General features: G+C 47.9%; 3 protein-coding genes across 12 annotated transcripts in view; all 3 read left to right on the top strand.

Annotated features, from left to right (window-relative positions):
* On the top strand, window positions 70–3,233 carry LOC110399991 (putative methyltransferase DDB_G0268948). Of its 9 annotated transcripts, none has more exons than XM_021399534.1 (7): window positions 70–184; window positions 1,151–1,287; window positions 1,448–1,608; window positions 1,714–1,927; window positions 2,175–2,275; window positions 2,479–2,616; window positions 2,880–3,233. In XM_021399534.1, the coding sequence occupies exons 2-7, from the start codon at window positions 1,177–1,179 to the stop codon at window positions 2,968–2,970; spliced, it is 816 nt and encodes a 271-aa protein (XP_021255209.1). In that variant the 5' UTR covers window positions 70–184; window positions 1,151–1,176; the 3' UTR covers window positions 2,971–3,233. The 9 variants fall into 9 exon arrangements, with proteins under 9 accessions (XP_021255209.1, XP_021255211.1, XP_021255210.1 ...); XM_021399536.1 differs by having other exon boundaries at window positions 162–184; window positions 1,156–1,287; XM_021399535.1 differs by lacking the exon at window positions 70–184 and adding an exon at window positions 462–672 and having other exon boundaries at window positions 1,156–1,287.
* On the top strand, window positions 3,361–10,410 carry LOC110399993 (interferon lambda-3). The gene is made up of 5 exons (XM_021399538.1): window positions 3,361–6,781; window positions 7,133–7,210; window positions 7,315–7,458; window positions 7,557–7,637; window positions 7,997–10,410. Exons 1-5 carry the CDS (start codon window positions 6,620–6,622, stop codon window positions 8,090–8,092), a joined length of 561 nt encoding a protein of 186 aa, XP_021255213.1. The 5' UTR covers window positions 3,361–6,619; the 3' UTR covers window positions 8,093–10,410.
* The window catches only part of UBE2F (ubiquitin conjugating enzyme E2 F (putative)), a 71,761-nt gene continuing 70,795 nt past the window's right edge, over window positions 17,807–18,772 (top strand). The window contains exon 1 of one of the 2 annotated variants that reach the window (XM_021399790.1): window positions 17,807–17,967. The gene's annotated coding sequence lies outside the window, so the exon portion shown is untranslated. The remainder of the gene's footprint in view (window positions 17,968–18,772) is intronic. The other variant, XM_021399789.1, reaches the window with a different exon arrangement.

The following is an 18,772-nucleotide window of genomic DNA, read 5'->3' as shown; positions in this document are numbered from 1 at the left end:
GCTCTGCTGGGTTCAGCTGTGTGCAATAAGCATTACTGCTGTGAATGCCTGCAAAATGGCAACAAGCTGCCTCAAGCCAGGTGCAGGGCTTTGCTCCTAATGCTGGCAGCAGGGTTATAAAAGTGCCCTGTGTGCCTTTTTTCTTCTGCTGGGTACTAGGAGAAGGTTGCAGTACAGCCAGGCTGTAAGTATGGGCTGGGGTTCCCACAGGGTTTGGTTCTTGTTCTCCTCTGTTATCTGCTGCTTGAGCTGTTGGGGCTACTGACCGTTTCCTCATCTATATGCATTCTGAAACTGCTCTGTGCTTAATTATTGCAGTCCCTGTGTCAAGGGGAAGCTCAGCTCTCAGGCTCCAGCATGCTACGTGGGCTGGGTGCTAGCGGCCGCGTTAAAGCCGCGGGGACCCCACAGTGGAGCTTTGGGATGCTGTGCTCGCAGCTCAGCTGCACGGCGCTGCAGAGCCGGAAGCTGCAGCTCTAGAGGGAGCAGTCGGCCCTGCAGCCCGGATGCAGCGCCGCCAGGCCCGCTGCTGCTGCTCTTTCACCCCGGCTGGGCAGGATGGGCTGGGAATGTTTTCCTGGAAAGTGTGGCCCCGCCCGTCGCGTTTGCATGCAATGAGCCCGGAGGGGCCCCATTCTGTCCCAAACCTGGGCTGTCCCCGCTGGCTGTAGGGTGAGCGGCTTCGTCCCGACGCTGCGGGTGGGTCTGGGAGCAGTGAACACGGTGCTGCTGGGAACTACCGGTGTCAGTGTCGTGAGTACCTGGGGGTGCTGGGGCGGGGGCGAGGAGCACCTGGAGGCATTCCCCTAAGAGCAGCCGGGTTTGATGCTCTCTGCTGAAAGCAGCTGGAACGGAGAACAGCGGCTCTTCATGTATTACAAGCTGTAACCCTTCCCTGCCTGGCGTGCCCAGACTGCACGAACTGTGCTGTTCTGCTGAGCCCTTTGCACGCAAGGGCTGCACCTATGGGAGCCGCACGTCCCCGTCACGCTCCCTGGGCCCGTCTCTCATGCACAGTGCGTGCCACAAACAGGATGTGGCCGCTGAGGCTTCCGGCTTCCGAGCGCGGCCCCAGGGTGGGAGACGCCGAGGGAGGAGCCTGGGCGAAGTCCAGGCGCTGGGTGCAGGCTGAGTGCCGCTGTCCCGGCAGGACAGGACAGGCCCTGTGCTTCCAGCATGGCCGCGCAGATGTTCGAGGGCACGCAGCATGCGGCCGTCTACCAGAAGTATCGCTTTGCCCCCGGCAAGGAGCTGAAGGACATCATCCTCACCTACCTGCAGGAGAAGGTGAGCGGGGCACGGCTGTGCTCTGTTCATATCCTTAATCCTTTGCTTGGGGTGGGATAGCCACCAGGGCTCAGCGGGGGCCCCAGGAGCCCGCACCCAGCTGTGAGCGGGGCTAGGAGTTGGGGTGCAGCCCACTGAGATGTGTCCCCTGTCCCTGCAGGCTCCCAACTGCGTGGAACTGGCTGTGGACGTGGGCTGTGGGTCGGGGCAAGGCACGGCCTTCCTGGCAGAGCGCTTCATGAAGGTGGTGGGCACCGACATCAGCCATGCGCAGATCCAGGAGGCCAAGGCTGCCCCCTCTCCTCCCAACATCTCCTACTTGTGAGTGCGGCAGGCAAAACCCAGCTCTTCGCATGCCCATCGGCTTTGTGCCTTGGTCCGTAATTTCCAGCGTTACACCCTGCTTTTTTCCCCCCCCATCCACAGGGTGTGCCCAGCGGAGGAGCTGCCCTTTGACGATGCCTCAGTTGATCTTCTGGCCTCGTTCACGGCCGCGCACTGGTTTGATATTGGGAAGTTCATGAGCGAGGCCAAGCGCGTGCTGCGGCCGGGTGGCTGCGTGGCCATCAGCACCTACACCATCGACATGAGCCTGCACTATGGGAACTGCTCTGAAAAGCTGACCCAAATCTACCGGGAGGTGAGAGGGCACTGAGCCTGCTGCTTCCCTGTGCTGGGCAGGAGAAAACATACAGTGGTGGATGGGTGCTGAGGGGAGAAGTGATGGGGTGAGGAGCTGAGGGGCTACAGGGTGGGCTGCTGTAGGGAGAGGGGAGCAGGGGGAGATATTACAAAGGTGTATGTGCCTCAGGCCTAGGACCAAGCAAGCCTAAGCTCTGTGGAAATGAAGAGCTCAACATGGTTGTGTTTATCTGCTGTCATTACAGTCCTGGGACCAGCTCTTAAAATACTCGCACAGTAGAACAAAACATGTCCTGGAAGACTACAAGGAGATCTTTGAGGCTTTGCCATTTCCAGACAAGAAGAGGTGAGCAGGGGCTCCTTGGTGCATGGCTGTGAGTGGTGAGAACGCTGCTCCTGACCCATCAACTGCCATAATGAGATGCTTCCCTGTCTTGGACCGTGGATAATGTCATGAGTTTTTCATCACTACCTCAGTCTGCAGTCACCCTTGTTCGACTGCCTGTATTTGATGTGCCAGCGCTCCTTTCTTCCCCATTGCCTTTCTAGGATCACCAACATTTATGACAAAATTCCCATGACGGTTGCTGGGGTGGTTGGTTACTTAGAGTCTGTCTCTCCATACCAAGTCTTCATGAAGAATGACCCTGAAGCTGCAAAAACCCTCCTCCCAGAGATGGAAAAGAGGTAAAAAAAAAAAAATAAAAATAAAAAATGAAAGGGTTTTTATGAAAATGAGCAGGGCATGGAAGATGCCCTCTTATAAAGTGGACCAAGAGTGGGGTTGAGGGGGAGGAGGGGTGCGCTTGTGAAGGGGTTCCCACCAATTGGTAATCCAAGCTTTGGAGTGCTTTAGAGGGAAAATCTCACCCCTGGTTGTTGATGTGTCCCCACACCTGGTGCTATCCAGCTGGATGGGGGGTGGAGGACCCTTCCTCTGCTTCTTGCAGGCTGTTGGAGACAATGGGGGCTTCCTCACGTGACACTCCGCTGGAGTTCTGGGTGAGGCATGTCTGCATCCTGGGGCACAAGGAAGCGTGAGGCGAGCCTCCTCCTGACCTGGTGCTGGGAGAAGTGGGACTCCTGCTCTTCTTCCCTGGGGAGCCTGGTGGAGATTTCAGTGATCAAAGCCTTAATCTTTGTGAGCAGACATGGGCTTAATGCAGGGCCATGTCTGTGCCATGCTCCCAGTCTGCCCAGCACACTCCTGTTGGAGGGACCATTGTGGTTGTGATTCTTGTCCCACATCCAATCCTGTAACAGCTGAATTTCTTTAACAATAATAAAAAAAACCTGCAAGTGTGGTTGTTCGTGGCTTTTCTAATAGAGGCTTGATTGGCCTGGCTGCACTGGTCCCTGTGGAATTCTTTGGCATCAGCATGGAGTTCCTGCAGTTTGAGCCTCTCTGCACGTGTTTCTGCAGAGAAGTGTTTGCATACCCCCTGGGTCCAGCCTCAGTTTTTTATCTGCTCTGTGCGCCAAAGATAGCAGTTGTGTGACACTCCCTGAAACACAGAGGTGAAGTGATTCAAAGCTGGGTCTCAGCTGGTGCTGGTCACCTCCTGTTTGCTTTCTGGAGGCATTGAGGTTCCATGGGCATATCTCTAGTTCCTGTAATCCCTGCCCCAGGCAAGAAAACTGCCCTAGAGCTGCAGTCTGTGAGGGATTGGGGTCCCCTCTCCCATGTGAAGGGGTTTTGTGCTATCAGTCTCAGGGTTTTTTCTCCCATGGGAGCACTGTGGTGAGGATCTGGCCAGCCCATCCCCATGGGGTATCCCAGGTGAGGCAATATCCCCTGGCCATCCACCTCCTATGTTACACCTGAGAGGGCTGGAGACCCCTGTCCCTACAGCACTGGCATAAGGGCTTTCAGAAAAAGGGGTTTATATTCACAGCAGCTTGTTTAAACAGCTCTCCTCACTCCAGCCTCAGGGATGATGCAGGCGTGTAGGGGTGATGTAACAGCGAGGGTTGCATCACTGCAGCAGGCTTGGGCTGGATGCTTGTACTGGCAGCAGCAGGTGGGATGGCTGCAGTGACAGCTACAGAGCATTGGCCACCTGTAGGGTTTAGGTCACTATTTTGTTTTTACTTCACTTTTTTTTTTTTCCCCATAAGTTTTCATATGACCAGCTCCAGCAGGGTGGGGAAGAAACTTCTGGCCCCTCCATGCCTACTTACTGCACAGCATGGCTGGTGGCCAATGCTCTCTGTGCCAGCCTCTGAGTGAGTCACAGGGCGATGGCCTCACCTGGCACTGGTGACTACTTGGCGCAGCCATACCTGTTTTGCTTTCCTTTCCACACCTGGGGATCTCCTCTGTGTCGAGGATTTTTTGCTCTGGAAAAGCTGAGTGAACCTCCCCAGTGCTTTTCTTCCACTTTGTAGCACTGTGGGACCTGTAATTGTATCACTCTATGTACTAACAGCACAGTCAATAGATGTGGAATGCAATTAACAATTTTTTGATGTGGTGAGGCCAGATAGCTGCTCATTTTCTTGTAGGCAGAAACAGAAGAGGGGCTGCATCATTGCCTACGCCTCCCTGCTGGGCTGGCCATGGTGTCTGCAGCCTGTGGTGGCTTCAGGGGACCTGCTGTGGTGGGTGACAGCTGCTGTGGCAGCAGAGCCAGCAGAAGTGTGGTTCAGAGGTGCTGTGCCAAATGCAGCCAGATTGGGTCGAGGGACATCCCATTGCTGTGAAAGCATCTCTTGCAGCTTCTTGTGCAGGACTCTGGGTTTTCCTGCCAGCTGCTCGGAGCTCGATGCCCACGGCTGAGCCATGCAGTGTGTCATATTCCAGTGCTGTGCTTACAGCTCTGGCTTTCCAGCTCTGCTTTCACTTTTCCTTTGGCACCTTGGGATTTCCTGCTTGCCTGTGTAAAGAAATGACGTCTCATTATGATTTGCCAACCAGAAACGATCAGGTCCCACAGCAACATGATACTACTGTGACACCCCATGGGCCATCCCCTGAGCATCTCCATGGCTATTCGAGTGCAGCCGGCAGTGATGGGTGCAGGATTTGGGGTAAACCCCCTGGATTACATTGTGGATGGGACTGCAAGAGCTGGACCGAAGGGGAGGGTGAGCTGGCATTGCTTGTGGGCATGTTGCCCCTTCTGCCTTCTCCACAGGAAGGCATGGTGCTCCAGCTGCATCAAGGATGCTGTGCCCAGCTTTAACGCTTCATGGGACTTTTCAATTATAGATGTTCCATGCTTTGCTTGGGTAGCTACTGTGAAGTCACTTATGCTGCTTTTGGCTTGTATTTCATAGTAGCACCAAGTGTGAACAAGTTGCATTGAATAAAATGTATTTTTCTCAATGTGTTTGTTTCTTTAAGTGGACAGAAAGGGAAGAGCAGCTTCCCAATCTTGGAGCATACAAGCTAACACAGAACCAAGCCTTGGCTGAGAATCAGGCTTTTAATTACTGACCTTATCTGTATTAATAAGTCCCACAGCCCAATGCTGGTGGGTCCTGGTCCTGCAGTGCTGTTCATGACTTGCCATGAGCAGGAAGCCCATGCCTCCAGCGCTGTCGGGCTTTACATCTGCATCTAACTGGAGCACTAACTCCATCCAGTCTGAGTGAAGTGAGCACTGCTGCTGGCTGAGCTGCACCACTCCTAATCTTGGTTGTCCAGGCCCACAGGCTCTGTGGTGCCTGGTGATGGGATGGGGGGCAATGAACAGAAGTCAAAACTCATCTGAGTACAGCAAAGTCTTACTGTGGGGACAGTTGTGCTCTGGCACAGGCTTCTCAGTTTGTGGGGTCTCTACCCTTGGTGATATGCAAAACTGGACATGGCCCTGGAATGCCTGCTTAGGGCAGTGAAGCACTGGAGCAGATTGCCAAGAGAGGTGGTAGATGCCCCATTCCTGGAGATATCCAAGGACCATGCACTGAGCACACGATCAGCTGTAGGTGTCCCTGTTCATTGCAGGGGAGTTGGACCAGATGGCCTTTAAAGGTCTCTTCCAACTCAAACGATTCTATGATAACCTGCTGCAGCTGCCCCTGCTTTTTATACACACAGGAGTATATTTTTCTATATTTAAAGATTGATTAATGCACACAAAAAAATGCAGATGTAGTTTCACAGCTCAGGTTACCTCGAGGAAACAGCAGATTTTGGATGCACGCTGCTGTGGCTGCCTTACTCAGTGCTACACTACTGCATAGTCTCTTTTGACACACATGGGTACATTTTGCTATACTTCATGATTGATTAGTGCATGACATTCAAAGCGCAGTTATAGTTTCATGGCTCAGGTTACCTTAGGGAAAGGGCAGGTTTCTTGTAGTGCGGGTGTGTTTTTACAGCTGCCAAGGCAGCGCTGTGAAGATGCTGTATTTGCATTTTCCATGAGTACTGAACAGGGAGGAAAAGCCATGCACAGCGCTGCAGTGTCCCACCACATCCCGAGCCCTGTCCCGGTTGCCATATCCCCACAGCGCCCTCACCTGTGGCCGCACCTGTGGCCTCGGGGTTTCCTCTCTACTGCTTTCACTTTCCTGTTGCAGAGCTGCCGTGCCGTGGATTTTCCTGTCAAGCTGAAAGTGCAATCCTGCCCAGCTGCTTAAAAGCCAGGGAGATGGGGCAGAGCGGCAGAAGTGACTTGAGAATCACCTCCATCTCACCTGATTCTATTTCTTTTTATACTTATTTAATTTTGCTTCGAAGATGGTACACTGCGGGGTTACAGTGATGTTGGTGGGGACCCTGGGGGCCCTCCTGGTGGGTGCCTTCCCCCGGAGCACATCAAAGAAGAGCTGCAGCCTCTCCAAGTACCAGTTCCCTGTGCCTTCTGAGTTGAAGGCAGTGCAGAGGATGAAGGAGCAGTTTGTGAGTACCAAGGGCAGCGCGTCCTGGGCTGGGGGGCATCTGCTGTCAGGGAGCGAGGTAGAGGGGCTGCTGAATTTCAGGCTATGAGCAGCAAGATGGATGTTTTCTGGGGTGTTTTTGGACAAGCTGGATGCTTTCCAGGCAGTTTGGAGTCAACAGTCACCAGCACAGTGAGCAGGCCTTACCTGCCCTTGGAAGATGCTAGCATCCTACCCATACCGATGGGGTATGGCTGTGGTGAATTTTGTGCTGGTTTCAGACTTCTTGAGGGTGAAGGGGGTTGTGCAATGTATCCCAAAGTCCAAGAGCATCTTTCCAATCTGTCCCTACTCTCCTGTGTTTCACCTCCAGGAAGACATCATGCTGTTAACAAACCGAAAATGCAACACCAGACTCTTCCATCGGAAGTGGAAAACAGCTGAGCTGACGGTAAGGATGATACCATGGAAGGGGAACCCCTCCTCCAGGCAGGACCCCTTCATCTGCATCCCGAGGTGGCTTCAGGTCTGTAACCACGATGCTCTTGCCTGCAGGTGCCTGACCGAGTCACCCTGGTGGAGGCCGAGCTGGACCTCGCTATTGCCATGCTCACAAACCCCACAACCCAGAAGTTGGCTGAGATGTGCCAACAGCCCCTGGCCTTCCTTACCCAAGTCCAGGAGGACCTTCGAGTCTGCGTGAGTGTTCCCCCAGCCCTCCAGCCCCAGCTTGGTGGCACAGGTGTTGGTGGCAGCACCGTGGGCATTGCTGGTCCTCACTGTCACTCTCCTTGCAGTTGGCTGTTGAGGCGCCTTCACATCAGCCCTCTGGGAAACTGAGGCACTGGCTGCAGAAGCTGGAGACAGCCAAGAAGAAGGTAAGTCAGGATGCTGGGCAAGAAGGCTAGTATGGTTCCAGGGTCCCCTCAGCAGACAGCTCATCGCTTTGTATTTAAAAGCTCAAAATTCCAGTTCAGAGTGTGCAAACCAAGGGCAAGCCAGAGCCTCTTTTGCATCCCTCCATTAAGAAGCAGACAAAAAGGCTTTCCTCAGCACCTCCAACCGTGGCTAGAGTATTGCCCACCCGAATAAAGTAGCTCGACTTCCCAACCCCAAATAATGCAGGGTAGCCTTTGCAACCCACAGTGCCCAGGAAGGAGAGGCCAAGGACCCAGTATACCCCCAGGTCCCATTTGTGCCCCCTCCCTGGTGCTCACCTCCCCTTCTCCCATCGCAGGAGACCGCCGGCTGCCTGGAGGCCTCGGCCATCCTCCACATCTTCCAAATACTGAACGACCTGCGGTGCACGGCCCAGCGTGAAGACTGCACCTAGTCCCACTGCCCCGCACCTGCCCGGGAGCACCAGATGATCTCACATTGCTCCATGGAAGCTTGACTGTATTTTCCAATTTAAGCGTTTGTCTTACTGATGTGAGCTCAGGGAGCAATTTTGTAACAGTCTTTTAAATTATTGTGGGTTTTCTGTTTTTTTTTTGTATCATGTATTTATAAATATTTAAGGAAGATGTAAAGAAATGCACTTCCTGAAAGGTACTGCTCAATGAGGATGAGCATATTTATTGCATATCTTTGTTTTGCTGGTTTTCAAAACACTGTTTTTAAGAAAATCTATTTTCTGTACTTGCTATTTATTACACACCATATTACATATATTTACCTGTATAGATAATTTATTTTTACATGCCATTTAACATGAAAAATAAAATACCTTAAACTGACAAGCTGCCATCATGTTTTCACTACATTTTGCTATAGTGTCATCCCTTCAGAATCATTTGGGGAGGATACCAATGTGGACGATGGGCATCTGAAGTCAGCATCCCAGTACTGAGTGGGAAAGGCTCCAGGCTTGGCCATCCCAGGAGCTCTCAGAAGATCCCTGAATTATTTAATTATCAACCATGAGGTCAGGACAGGTGAGGAGCGCTGGGAAAAGAAGGCACCCTGCAGGAAGAGGATAAAAAGTGTGGACGAGCAGCGCTGAACCTCATTCAGTTTGAATCGCTTTGGGCCCAGATGTTTCTTTGGAGACTGCTCACCAGAGAAGGGGAGCTGGTGGCTATGTGCAGCTGTGAAGGCCACACATGGTGTCACCAGGGCAAGAAGTCTCCCCAGCCACAGCAAGGGGAGCCAAAATGTGCAGATGAGATTTTCTGCTCTCTTAACTCTCTTAATTAAGAGAGTCAACAGCCAAGTCTCATCATTGGATCACCTTATATAAACGTCTTCTGCCTCCACCTACCCCGTCAGAACCCAGGTTCACGTTACCCAGGGACTCCACGCACTGTTGGTGGAGCAGAGGCAATAGTTCCCTCAGTAATCTCCAGTCTGGGAACTGATTTGTAGCACTGCATCAGGCAGAAGAGATCCCACAACTGCTGGCTGCCAGGGCTTGACATACCCTACAGAATTATGCACAACTGTAAACAATTTGCTGGTTCATCTGATGCTGTTACAAGAAAGGGTGATTAAAAAGCTGTTGTGAGAGAAGAGGTGATACAAGAAGAACCTCTGGGTTTCTGTTGAAATTAAAGCAAAAAAAAAAAATAATGTGCAGGACTGTACTGACTTTTAGGGTACTTTTCATTTATTTTTTTCTTCCTGAAGACACAAAGCCAGTGTCTTGGCTTCTTCTGGTCAGAAGGAACCCAAAGAACATCCAGTTCAACTCTAGAGTCAGGGCAAACTGTGCAGGGATGCACCCAGGTAAGTCCTGTATGTTTCCAGGAAGAGAGATTTCACAACACATATCCATGGCTAAGGCTTTCTGTTGGGTGATCTTGTGAAACAGCTCCGTGCCAGAGTGTGTCTGAGTTGAAACATGTCTATTAGGAAAGATTTAGGAAAGTGTTCTACCACTTCTGAAACAAAATGCTCCAGCTGCCCTTATCTTACTGAGGTACAGTGTGGACATTTCTCTTCTTTCTGGTCCCGATTTCTTAAGCTGGCTGATTTAAAAGTTGGTAGACAAATGGCACAGCTTCTTGTATGTCCTTCTGCTCTGGCTGGATGTGACTTTTATTTCAGTTTTCTTTGTTCCAAAAAGTTATGGAAAATTCCTTCTTTAGTCCTTGATGTCAAACAACAGCATGAGTTCGTGACAGCTCAAGCCGCTGTTTCTTTTTTTTTTAATTTTCATCACTACTAAATCCCTGTTTTCTAATGTACTAGACACCAGTGCTCTTGATATTGTAATTTCTCCCCCCATTCAGTGCTGTTCATAATTCACACTAATTCCCGTACATCAGAAATTATACTGCGAACCATCAGAAATCATTTTGTGATGTTACTGTATTGCTCCCAGAGGAGGTGGTGCTCAGTGAGATCTGATGGCTTTTAATTTGCTTTGACAAAAAGAGTTTTTTGAAAAATAACCTTCACTTCTATCTGCAGGTGACTTCTGTACATCTTTGAGTGGTTGCTGGAAACCTCATTCTCATGCAAAACCTCAGCTTTTTTGGACTAGAAGGACAGGCTGAAGGATAGATAGTTGCTGAAGGCTCTTGGGACTCCAGGCTGCCATGTAAATTAGTGATGATTTCCCTCTTGTTTCCTTTGCACTCCAGAAGTCTCACTTAAAGTGTTACCTCTGTAGGCACAGCCCAACCCCATTTCTCTGCCCCCAGAGAAATCCCCCCAGCAGCCCACGCTCCTTGATTCTCCTTCTACACTAATATTCCAACAGAGGTGGAATATTATATAATATATAATATATATATTATATTCTGCAGAAGAGGTTGTTATATATTATATATATTATATTCTTCTGCAGAAGAGGCTGGGATCGCTTCTTCTTTCTCATTAAAAACTCTGTTTGATTTCTGTATTCTTTTCAGAATGGTGACTACTTACTGCCCTGAGACAGCCGGGAAGGGGCAGCTGACACGTGGTTCACCATGCACCATCACTCCTCTACTCCAGTTGTCTCAGATAAATGTCCCAATATCTTCAGTCCCAGCACCTATAGACAGGACAGATAAATGTAATAACCTTTGAGAGGGAAATTGGGAAGGTAGGTTTACAGAACAGAAGGCTGTGTTTTATGCCAAACTTGGAGGAAATGGAGAAAGATCTATCAGGAAAATTAATAACTGAATATTCTGGTGCAGGCATTTAAAGGCTTGGGTTTTAAGAAATGGCCTCTTGCATCCAGAGTATAACTGCATGCCATCAAGAGCAATGAGGGAATTACAGCTGTGTTACTGGAAAGCTCTGAGAAAAGGTTCTGGCCTTCACAGGTCCAAAAAAAAAAGATCTCAGCCCTACATAATGGAATGAAAAAAGATGAAGAAAAGCTCAGATCTGCTTCATAAACACTTTTCCATGCTATTCCTTGTTTCTAGTTTACTCCATGGTCTGTTGTCTGGAAGGATGTATCTGAGTTGATGTGATACTGCTTCAAGCATTATATTAGCAAGGGATCACTTTAGTTAGCAAAACAGTGGTCCACAACGCATTAGAGAAAAGGAACTTTTGGTTCATGACAATTTTACAGGCAGGCAAGCCCTACCAATAACAAATCAGGAGGAAAAAAGGTTCTGGGTTAATCATTGTGAAAGCCAAAAGCTGAAAATTGAACACAATGTCATAGTCCTGAGCTGGCTTCTATATAGTTTAACTTTGGCTCCAAAGTTCAGGTTATCACTGGGGGCCATGACCACCATTGTCCCATGGATATGAAGTCCTGCAGTTGGACTACATTTCAGGAGATGGAAAGAGAAGACTGCACTGTTCATATGTATATATTAAAAAAAAAAAAAAAGATGACACTAAAAAGGTCAAGATTAGGGCCGATCAAGGCAAGAAACTCAAACCTCTGAAACAAAAACCAGCATGAATTTTTCAGCTTTCATTTTTACTTGACCTGCAGGCAATGTCTGGCCTTGTAATGTGATTCAGAGCATCGCTCTGCTGTTTGGTTCTCTGGTATTAGCAGTGCCCAGAGGAAGCAGCAGCTAGACGCCAGGTCGCTGATAGGCAGCAACAGGCATGTACATGTACATTGATCTTAATCAGAGGTTTGTAAAATATACATCAAATCTCAGTGCATGAGACATAAACCACAGCACTGTTTTCCTTATTGCTTGGTATGGTTCTCCCACAGTGGTCTGCTCAAAAACTGTCTGCAGTAATGTACTCATAACTGCTGGCTACCTGCTAGTCAATATTGCAAGTATTCCTAAGATTCCCTTTTAAGAGGACCTCATTAAAGCTGCATGTGGAAAAATGGTCTGAAATTGCCATCATCACTACCACAATCAAATTATAGCAATCTGCTCTTTTCCAAATGGTTCACAGCAGATTCAAGTTGAAGTGTGCGGGAGGCAAAGCATTGCACATGGCAATGACCTCATGTACCTTGCATCAGAGATCAGAGATATTTACTTTTCCTCAGCTACATGGCCCTGAATTAGCAGCTACAATGGCACAAGCACCATTGCTATGGTTACTGTTACATAACGTCATCTCCCTTCTGAGGCTCCAAAGCCACTTACAGGTGTGAGAGGTCAGTCTGTAATGACTTCTGTATAGAAGAGCAATGCTCTTGTCTGAGAAAGGGTGGTGAAAAAGGCAGCAGGGGTTAAACCCAAAGAAGCAAACAAGGTGGTGGAAAGCAAAGACTGGCAATGAGTACATTTCCTACATATCTCTGCCACACCAGGGATATCGATCCTGCATGTTCACCAGTTTCCTTCACTCTTTAAACACTGCATATTGTGTAATATCACACTGCTTTTAACTTTATACTTTAAATCAGATGTCTTATCTAAAAAGAATCAAACAAACAATATATATCCTCAACCCACCTTTGTATAAGGGCCTAAAAATGTGCAGCCTGACAAGTTTTTATCTCCTTCTCTTCTGTGGGCAAAATGTGTGATCCCAGTTCTCCTGGCTTGCTGAGCACTTCTGAGTACAAATGCAGAACTAGCATCCCTCAGGAGATTGGAAACATTTTAGGGAACTCTCAAAATGTAAGTTGAATGGGTTTACCTTTGTTTTCTAACAAAGAAATGGAAAAGAAATAGAGGAGTTATTTGTTTTCAGTGCAAGCTTCCTACTAAACTGTCTCCTGCTCTCATACCCCATTTCTCAGACAGGGTTCAGTACATGAAGGTTGAGACATGCTGAATCAAAGCTCTTCTGACCCTGGCAAGTTCCCTGGTCCTGCAAAAAGGACCTTCATTTTCTACTTCTGAGAAAGACCCATTAAGCTGGAGTAATTGTCTCTGTGGTTGAGTCTTGACTTTTGCCTCAAGTTTGAGATGGACAGCAGCTACCGTACTTCCTTGGAGGTATTTTGGAGATGTGACTGATGCTAATTCATTGCTAATGGTAACCTGTAAGGAACTGCCGTGTCCTTCCCTCTGGACCTTGCCTTCTTGGACCAGACTCAAGCAGATGCACCAGGAGGATTGGCCTAACAAGTCCATGAGCAGTTGAGCAGAAGGTGGCTAGTGTGAGATGAGTCTCATGGCTATGCACGAGAGCGCTCTGCCTGTTGAGATGACCAGCGCACAGACTGGGGCGAAATTTCTTACTTATACATGAGACATCGTTGCCTTATGTGCCATTGTTTTATGTGTTACCTTCCCTTTTCTCTAAGCAAGCGCCCCCAGGTGGTGGAAAAGACAGTGGAGTTGCTCCAATTTTGCTTCTCTTTCAGGAAAGCCAGTTTTATGCTTTGCCAAGCAGCTTTCTGTGAGTGAACATCCTTGCTTCTCTTTCTTGCTTCTACTTTTTTTGCTTATTTGCTTCGAGTTTCTGTGCACTACTAAAATACAGCCTACTAAGGATTGGATTTGCACATTAAATGAGAGGGCAGCGTAAGCTCTATCTCCTTTCTGACTTCATGTCACTGTACAGCGACATTTTGCTGTCTGAATCAACAGGCACTGTTTTGCAAAGGTTCATTCAGAGTGCAGCAATAGCAAGAGCTTGGGTGTCACATTATCTGCAAGGCAGGTTTTTTTGTTGTTTGTTTTTGCCTGTTCACTACTCATGTGCCTCAAGGATCACAAGTCTCCTGGGCCAGCTCTTACACCGGAAGAATCAGTAGAATCAGTAATGCTTCCTTCTTTGCCTTTTTTGTTTTCTTCTGAAAAGGTAATTTTTGTTTAACTGGTTTAGCTGCCTTTGTCTTTTGAGCAGAACTGATACTGCTTTGTTGCAATTGTGTGTACAGTGCTCCTAAGGGGATCCTAAAGATCCAGAGAGACCATGTTCCTCTTTAGAAAACAAGCTGACTCCTGAAGGCCAACATTGGTGAGTGGATGTGCTAAAAAAAAGAAAAAAAAGTTAAACCCGCAAGGCACTGTATTCTCCTGTTCCTTTTCATCTGTTGTCTGACATTAAAACAAACTTGCTTTTCTATCTACCTGTACTCTGTCTGTTGTGTGGATGGGGTATCACAGTTCCACAGTTAATGGGGATGGCTTGGAAGCTATAGGCAAACAGGAAGGCAAATACTGTTAAGGTAGATAAAATATCAGTTTTATGTGAAGAAGTAATCATGTAGCAGTCATGCTAAAATATAATTCTCAAGATAAAACCCTTAAGAACCACAAGTCTGATTTTCATTTGCCCCCTAAAATAGCTTGGTTTCAGTTTTTAGCATTGTTCAATACATTGAGTATCACCAATGCTGAGAAAATGCCAGTAAAACACAGATCATGTCCTGTGCTCTGCCCAAACACTCAGCTGCTGCTGGTCCAGGACTGATGTCTGATCTCTGGTGCGTATCTGCAGCAGGGACTTTGACTTTACTTTCCAGCAGATGGAATGTGTTTGGATATAGAGCTAGCATAAGAGCACAGAAAAGCTGCATTTAAGAAAGTCACAAGGGAGTTTTAGGATAATGGCTGGTTTTGTTCATTCCTGACTTCATATGAGAACCCACACAATTGCCCATTAAGGAAGGAACTAATACTTTTAATAAAAAGCAGACTTCTGTGCTTTCTTCCAACAGAGAGAAGAATGTGTTAAATAAAAGCTTAAAAACAGACCAAAAAGGACATAAGAAACCATAAATACTTTTATATGGTGGGATAGTTTAAATGTAAGATATTTGTTTAATCTCTTCAGCTTCAGGAACAGTCACTGCTGGGCAGTGGCAAATGGTTGGGTAATTATCTGAAATACAAATGAGACAAAGTCTTGGTTTTATTTGACACACGAGATGATGTCTGGAACTGCTCAATTTTTTGCCATGTGGAACATGAAATACTTTCCAGGTTAAAGAAACTGTGATGGGAATGGGAAATACGCATCAACGTGTTCTAACCACTAACAGTTTTCAGCTAGTCATTAGTGTTTTGATGTAATACTTGACACAAATATCTAAATATAGCTCTAATATAATGAAATTGCTTAATAAACTGCAATTATTTCCTTAGCTGCTGAACAATTTGAGACTCTCATCTCTTCAGCACCTCTGAAAATAGCTAGCTTTGATTGCTTAAATGTGTAATGTAGTACCTGCTGTGAGGTACTCACTGGGAAAGTTTTCACTGGAGCAGTTTGATTGAGTTTCCTCCAGATCAGCTGGTACTTTTGGTTCTCTCCTTCCTGCAGAAAGTATTTCTCGAGATCCTGGTCTCCTCACTGTTGGGTAATGAGAGATGAGATTCAGGAGTACCTTTCACTACACTCCTCGAGTCTCAGGAGTAAAAGGAGGTAGGAGAATGAAAAGAAAAACTCAAGTGCAAAGCAAAAGAAACAACTATGAGTTGAGAAAACATGGCAGTGGGAAGCATGTGTGCTGCCATGTATCCTTTGTGATGCTTATTTTGTATATATACAACACATTTATTTCATTTTTAACAGACTGGAGTTTGTGTAGGTAGAGAGGGATCACAGCAAAAACAGGAGACTTGCTTCCAGTACACAGCACTGCTGTCTTGCTCTGTAGACTTACAACAATGCTGTAGAAAAATAATAATCAGGCCTTGGGCTCAGATTAATCTGATTTCCAAAGACTTTTCTTCACGTTGCAGTAAAGTGAAATTGTTCAGTAGTTCCAGAAGGTCACCGAACATCTGATGCTGAGTTTTGCTCTTCCCTAATAAGAGGAATTGGCAGAAGGTGCAAGGAGACCTGTCACCATTACAGACTGTGCTGGACAATATTGGCTTGCCTTTAATTAGTCGTTAGTGGAGACAGCAGTTTGTTGACAGCACCTTTATGAATTGGCTCATAAAACTATTTTATTAATCCTAGCACAGGTCACAGCCACCAGACATTAACTGAACTGCTGTACTGTAGAAAAAGGGAGGACAGCTACTGATACCTGAAGATAAAATAGAAAGCCACCCTCCCTTTGGCACTGATGGACAAAAGAAGGACAACTGATGTCATTTACCTGGATTTGTGCAAGTCCTTTGACATGATCTCACACCACATCCTTATCATTAAATTGGAGAGATATGGACTTGAAGGCTGGACTACTGGATGGATAAGGAATTGGTTGGATGGTTGTAGCCTGAGGGCTGTTGTCAACAGCTCTATGTTCAGGTGGAGGCCCATCATGAGTGGTGTCCCTCAAGGGTTCATTCATCTTGGGACCAGTGCTCTTCAACAGCTTTATCAATGACGTAGACAGTGGGATTGAGTGTATACTCAGCAAGTTTGCTGATGACACTAAGCTGAGTGGTGCAGTTGACAGAACTGAAGGAAGGGATGCCATCCAGAGAACCAGGACATGCTCAGAAAGTGTGCTGCAGTGAAAAGCTGGACACAGTACTCCAGATGGGGCAGAGTAGAGGGGGACAGTCCCCTCCCTCGCCCTGCTGCCACCCCTCTGTTGATGCAGCCCAGGATACTGTTGGCCTTCTGGGCTGCAAGAACACACTGCTGGCTCATGTCCAGTTTTTCATCCATCAGGACCCCAAGTCCTTCTGCACAGGGCTGCTCTCAAGGAGTTCTTCTCCCAGTCTAGTCATATCTGAGATTGCCTCAACCCACATGCTACACGTTGCACTTGGACCTTATTAAACCTCAGTAGATTCTGGTAACAGGCTGTGCTTCTCAGGAGGGAAACAAATCAGCAAAAGCAGATGATATACATCAGTATCTTGAGCATTCATATTTCTCTTTCCAGGATGTTGATGTTATGAGGCAAACACATAAAAGCGAGGAGCTGCCAGCACTGAGGCTGACTTTGCAACCTCAGTTTGCCCTGTACGTTCTACCAGGTGTTATGGGATCTTAGAACTGTGATCTCAATGTAGTTTGGACGCTCATTGTGTCTTGCCATCGTTAACATATGTACACACACACTGAGGCTTTTTTATTCTTTCTTGCCTTCTACCCTGAAGCCAGAGAGCAGAGAGCAGGTTTTCCTGAGCACTTGCTTTCTTTCTTCATCTTTCAGTTACAATCTTTTCATCTAAGAACACAATACGTAGGAATTAAAACTGGAGAATCGCTCTTCAGTCAATTCAATCTTGTACAACAAGCCCATGAAAGAGCTAGTACAATTTGAAGTCTCTGAGATGCAGTTCTACGCTGGATTAAATAGATTTAATTAAGCTAAATCCTGGTGCTTGTTAGTTTTTCAGAAGGGAAGCAATATTGCTCCTGTGAATCTTTAGGAACTTTAGTTGCTACCTGCCAAACTTCGTGTCTGGTCTGTATGTTTGCTTTATAAAGCCTTCCAACCTGGATGCCTCACTAATTGCTTAGTTTTGGTTCCCCTTTTCATTCCATGCTATGGGATGGAAAAACTCCAGTTTTATATATATATATATATATAAATGTATATATGATGGCGACGGTATCTGAAGTGGTTTCAAGTGGTGAAATTAGTCTAGGCTCAGGATATCTCAGGCATTTACTTTCCATTTTTAAATGTACTTTTACGATTTCACACAGATCTCAGTTCCCACTAATTTGGTGCTCGAATGGGTTAAGCGAGTATGGGCACAGCGCCCAAAATGGCGCCGGCCGGCGGGGGGCGAACGCCGCTCGCGCACCCCCAACTCTCGCGAGACGACGGCTGACGCCGGGAAAGCCGCTGTTACCGGTGGAGGGGAGGGGGCGTCCACGGGTCCTGCCCACATCCCCGCCCACTTCCGGCGCGGCGGGCGGGCGACTGAGGGAGGAGGAGAAGTCGCGTCGCCGCCCCTGCCCCGGGCCAGCCCCGGGATGGTGTTGGCCGCGGGAGCCGGGCCCTGACGCTGCGCTCAGGTAGGTGCGGGCCGCCCCTCTTGCCTCTCGGTCTGGATCAGGTCCCGCCCGCGTTTCCCGGTGTGGCTCCGGCCCGCCAGGCCTCGGGGCTCCGGCTTGGTCTGCTTGCCGCAGGCTGAAGAGCGAGAGGCCCGGCGGTGCGGGCCTGCAGGGAACTCGTGCAGCCCCTGCCCGCTGCGGACCTCCCCCTTCCCTGGGCTCTGTCAGTGGCAGGGGGGCAGCGCAGAGGCTCGTCACTTCCCCGCGGTGCTCGTCTTCTCCTGGGTGCCGCAGCTTTCTAGGACACAGGTCTGCGAAGGCAGTGAGGTGCTTAATGCCCACTGGCACTGGTTTCGTTTGGAGTTGGCACCTTTAGGGGGCTGCCTGCAGTTCGCAGGTTTTTCTTTTCTGTTTTTGTTGTTTTGCTTTTAGGAGTCTGTCACTATTTCCCTGATTCTTCCCATCTTTTTTTTTTTTTTCCTCTCGTTAAAACCAGCTGTTGCCTTTGTGGAATAGCAGGGTGTTTTGTCTGCTTATTCTTTTATTTCTTTGGGACAATGTGAGAGGGGAAAAAAAACAACTGAGTCTGTTTCAGCTGGGCATACAGGACTTACATTTTGCTCCAAATTCTACTGTTTTTTAATCTGGATCTGAAATTTTAACACACCTACCTGTCAGCCTCAGAGAATTTGACCTTGTGTATCTTATCAGGGTGTCATGCTGTTGGGTACTGTTGTGAAACACATGTTTTCCTTCTCTTTTAAACCTTGTTACTCAGTTATTTGTTATGTTCTTCTTGTCACAGAATCATAGAATGGCTTAGGCT

This window comes from Numida meleagris, chromosome 5 (genome assembly GCF_002078875.1).
Source record: "Numida meleagris isolate 19003 breed g44 Domestic line chromosome 5, NumMel1.0, whole genome shotgun sequence".
In the NCBI taxonomy this organism is placed as follows: domain Eukaryota; kingdom Metazoa; phylum Chordata; class Aves; order Galliformes; family Numididae; genus Numida; species Numida meleagris.
The sequence above is the reverse complement of the archived record's forward strand: the minus strand, read 5'-3'. Positions and strand labels throughout refer to the sequence as shown.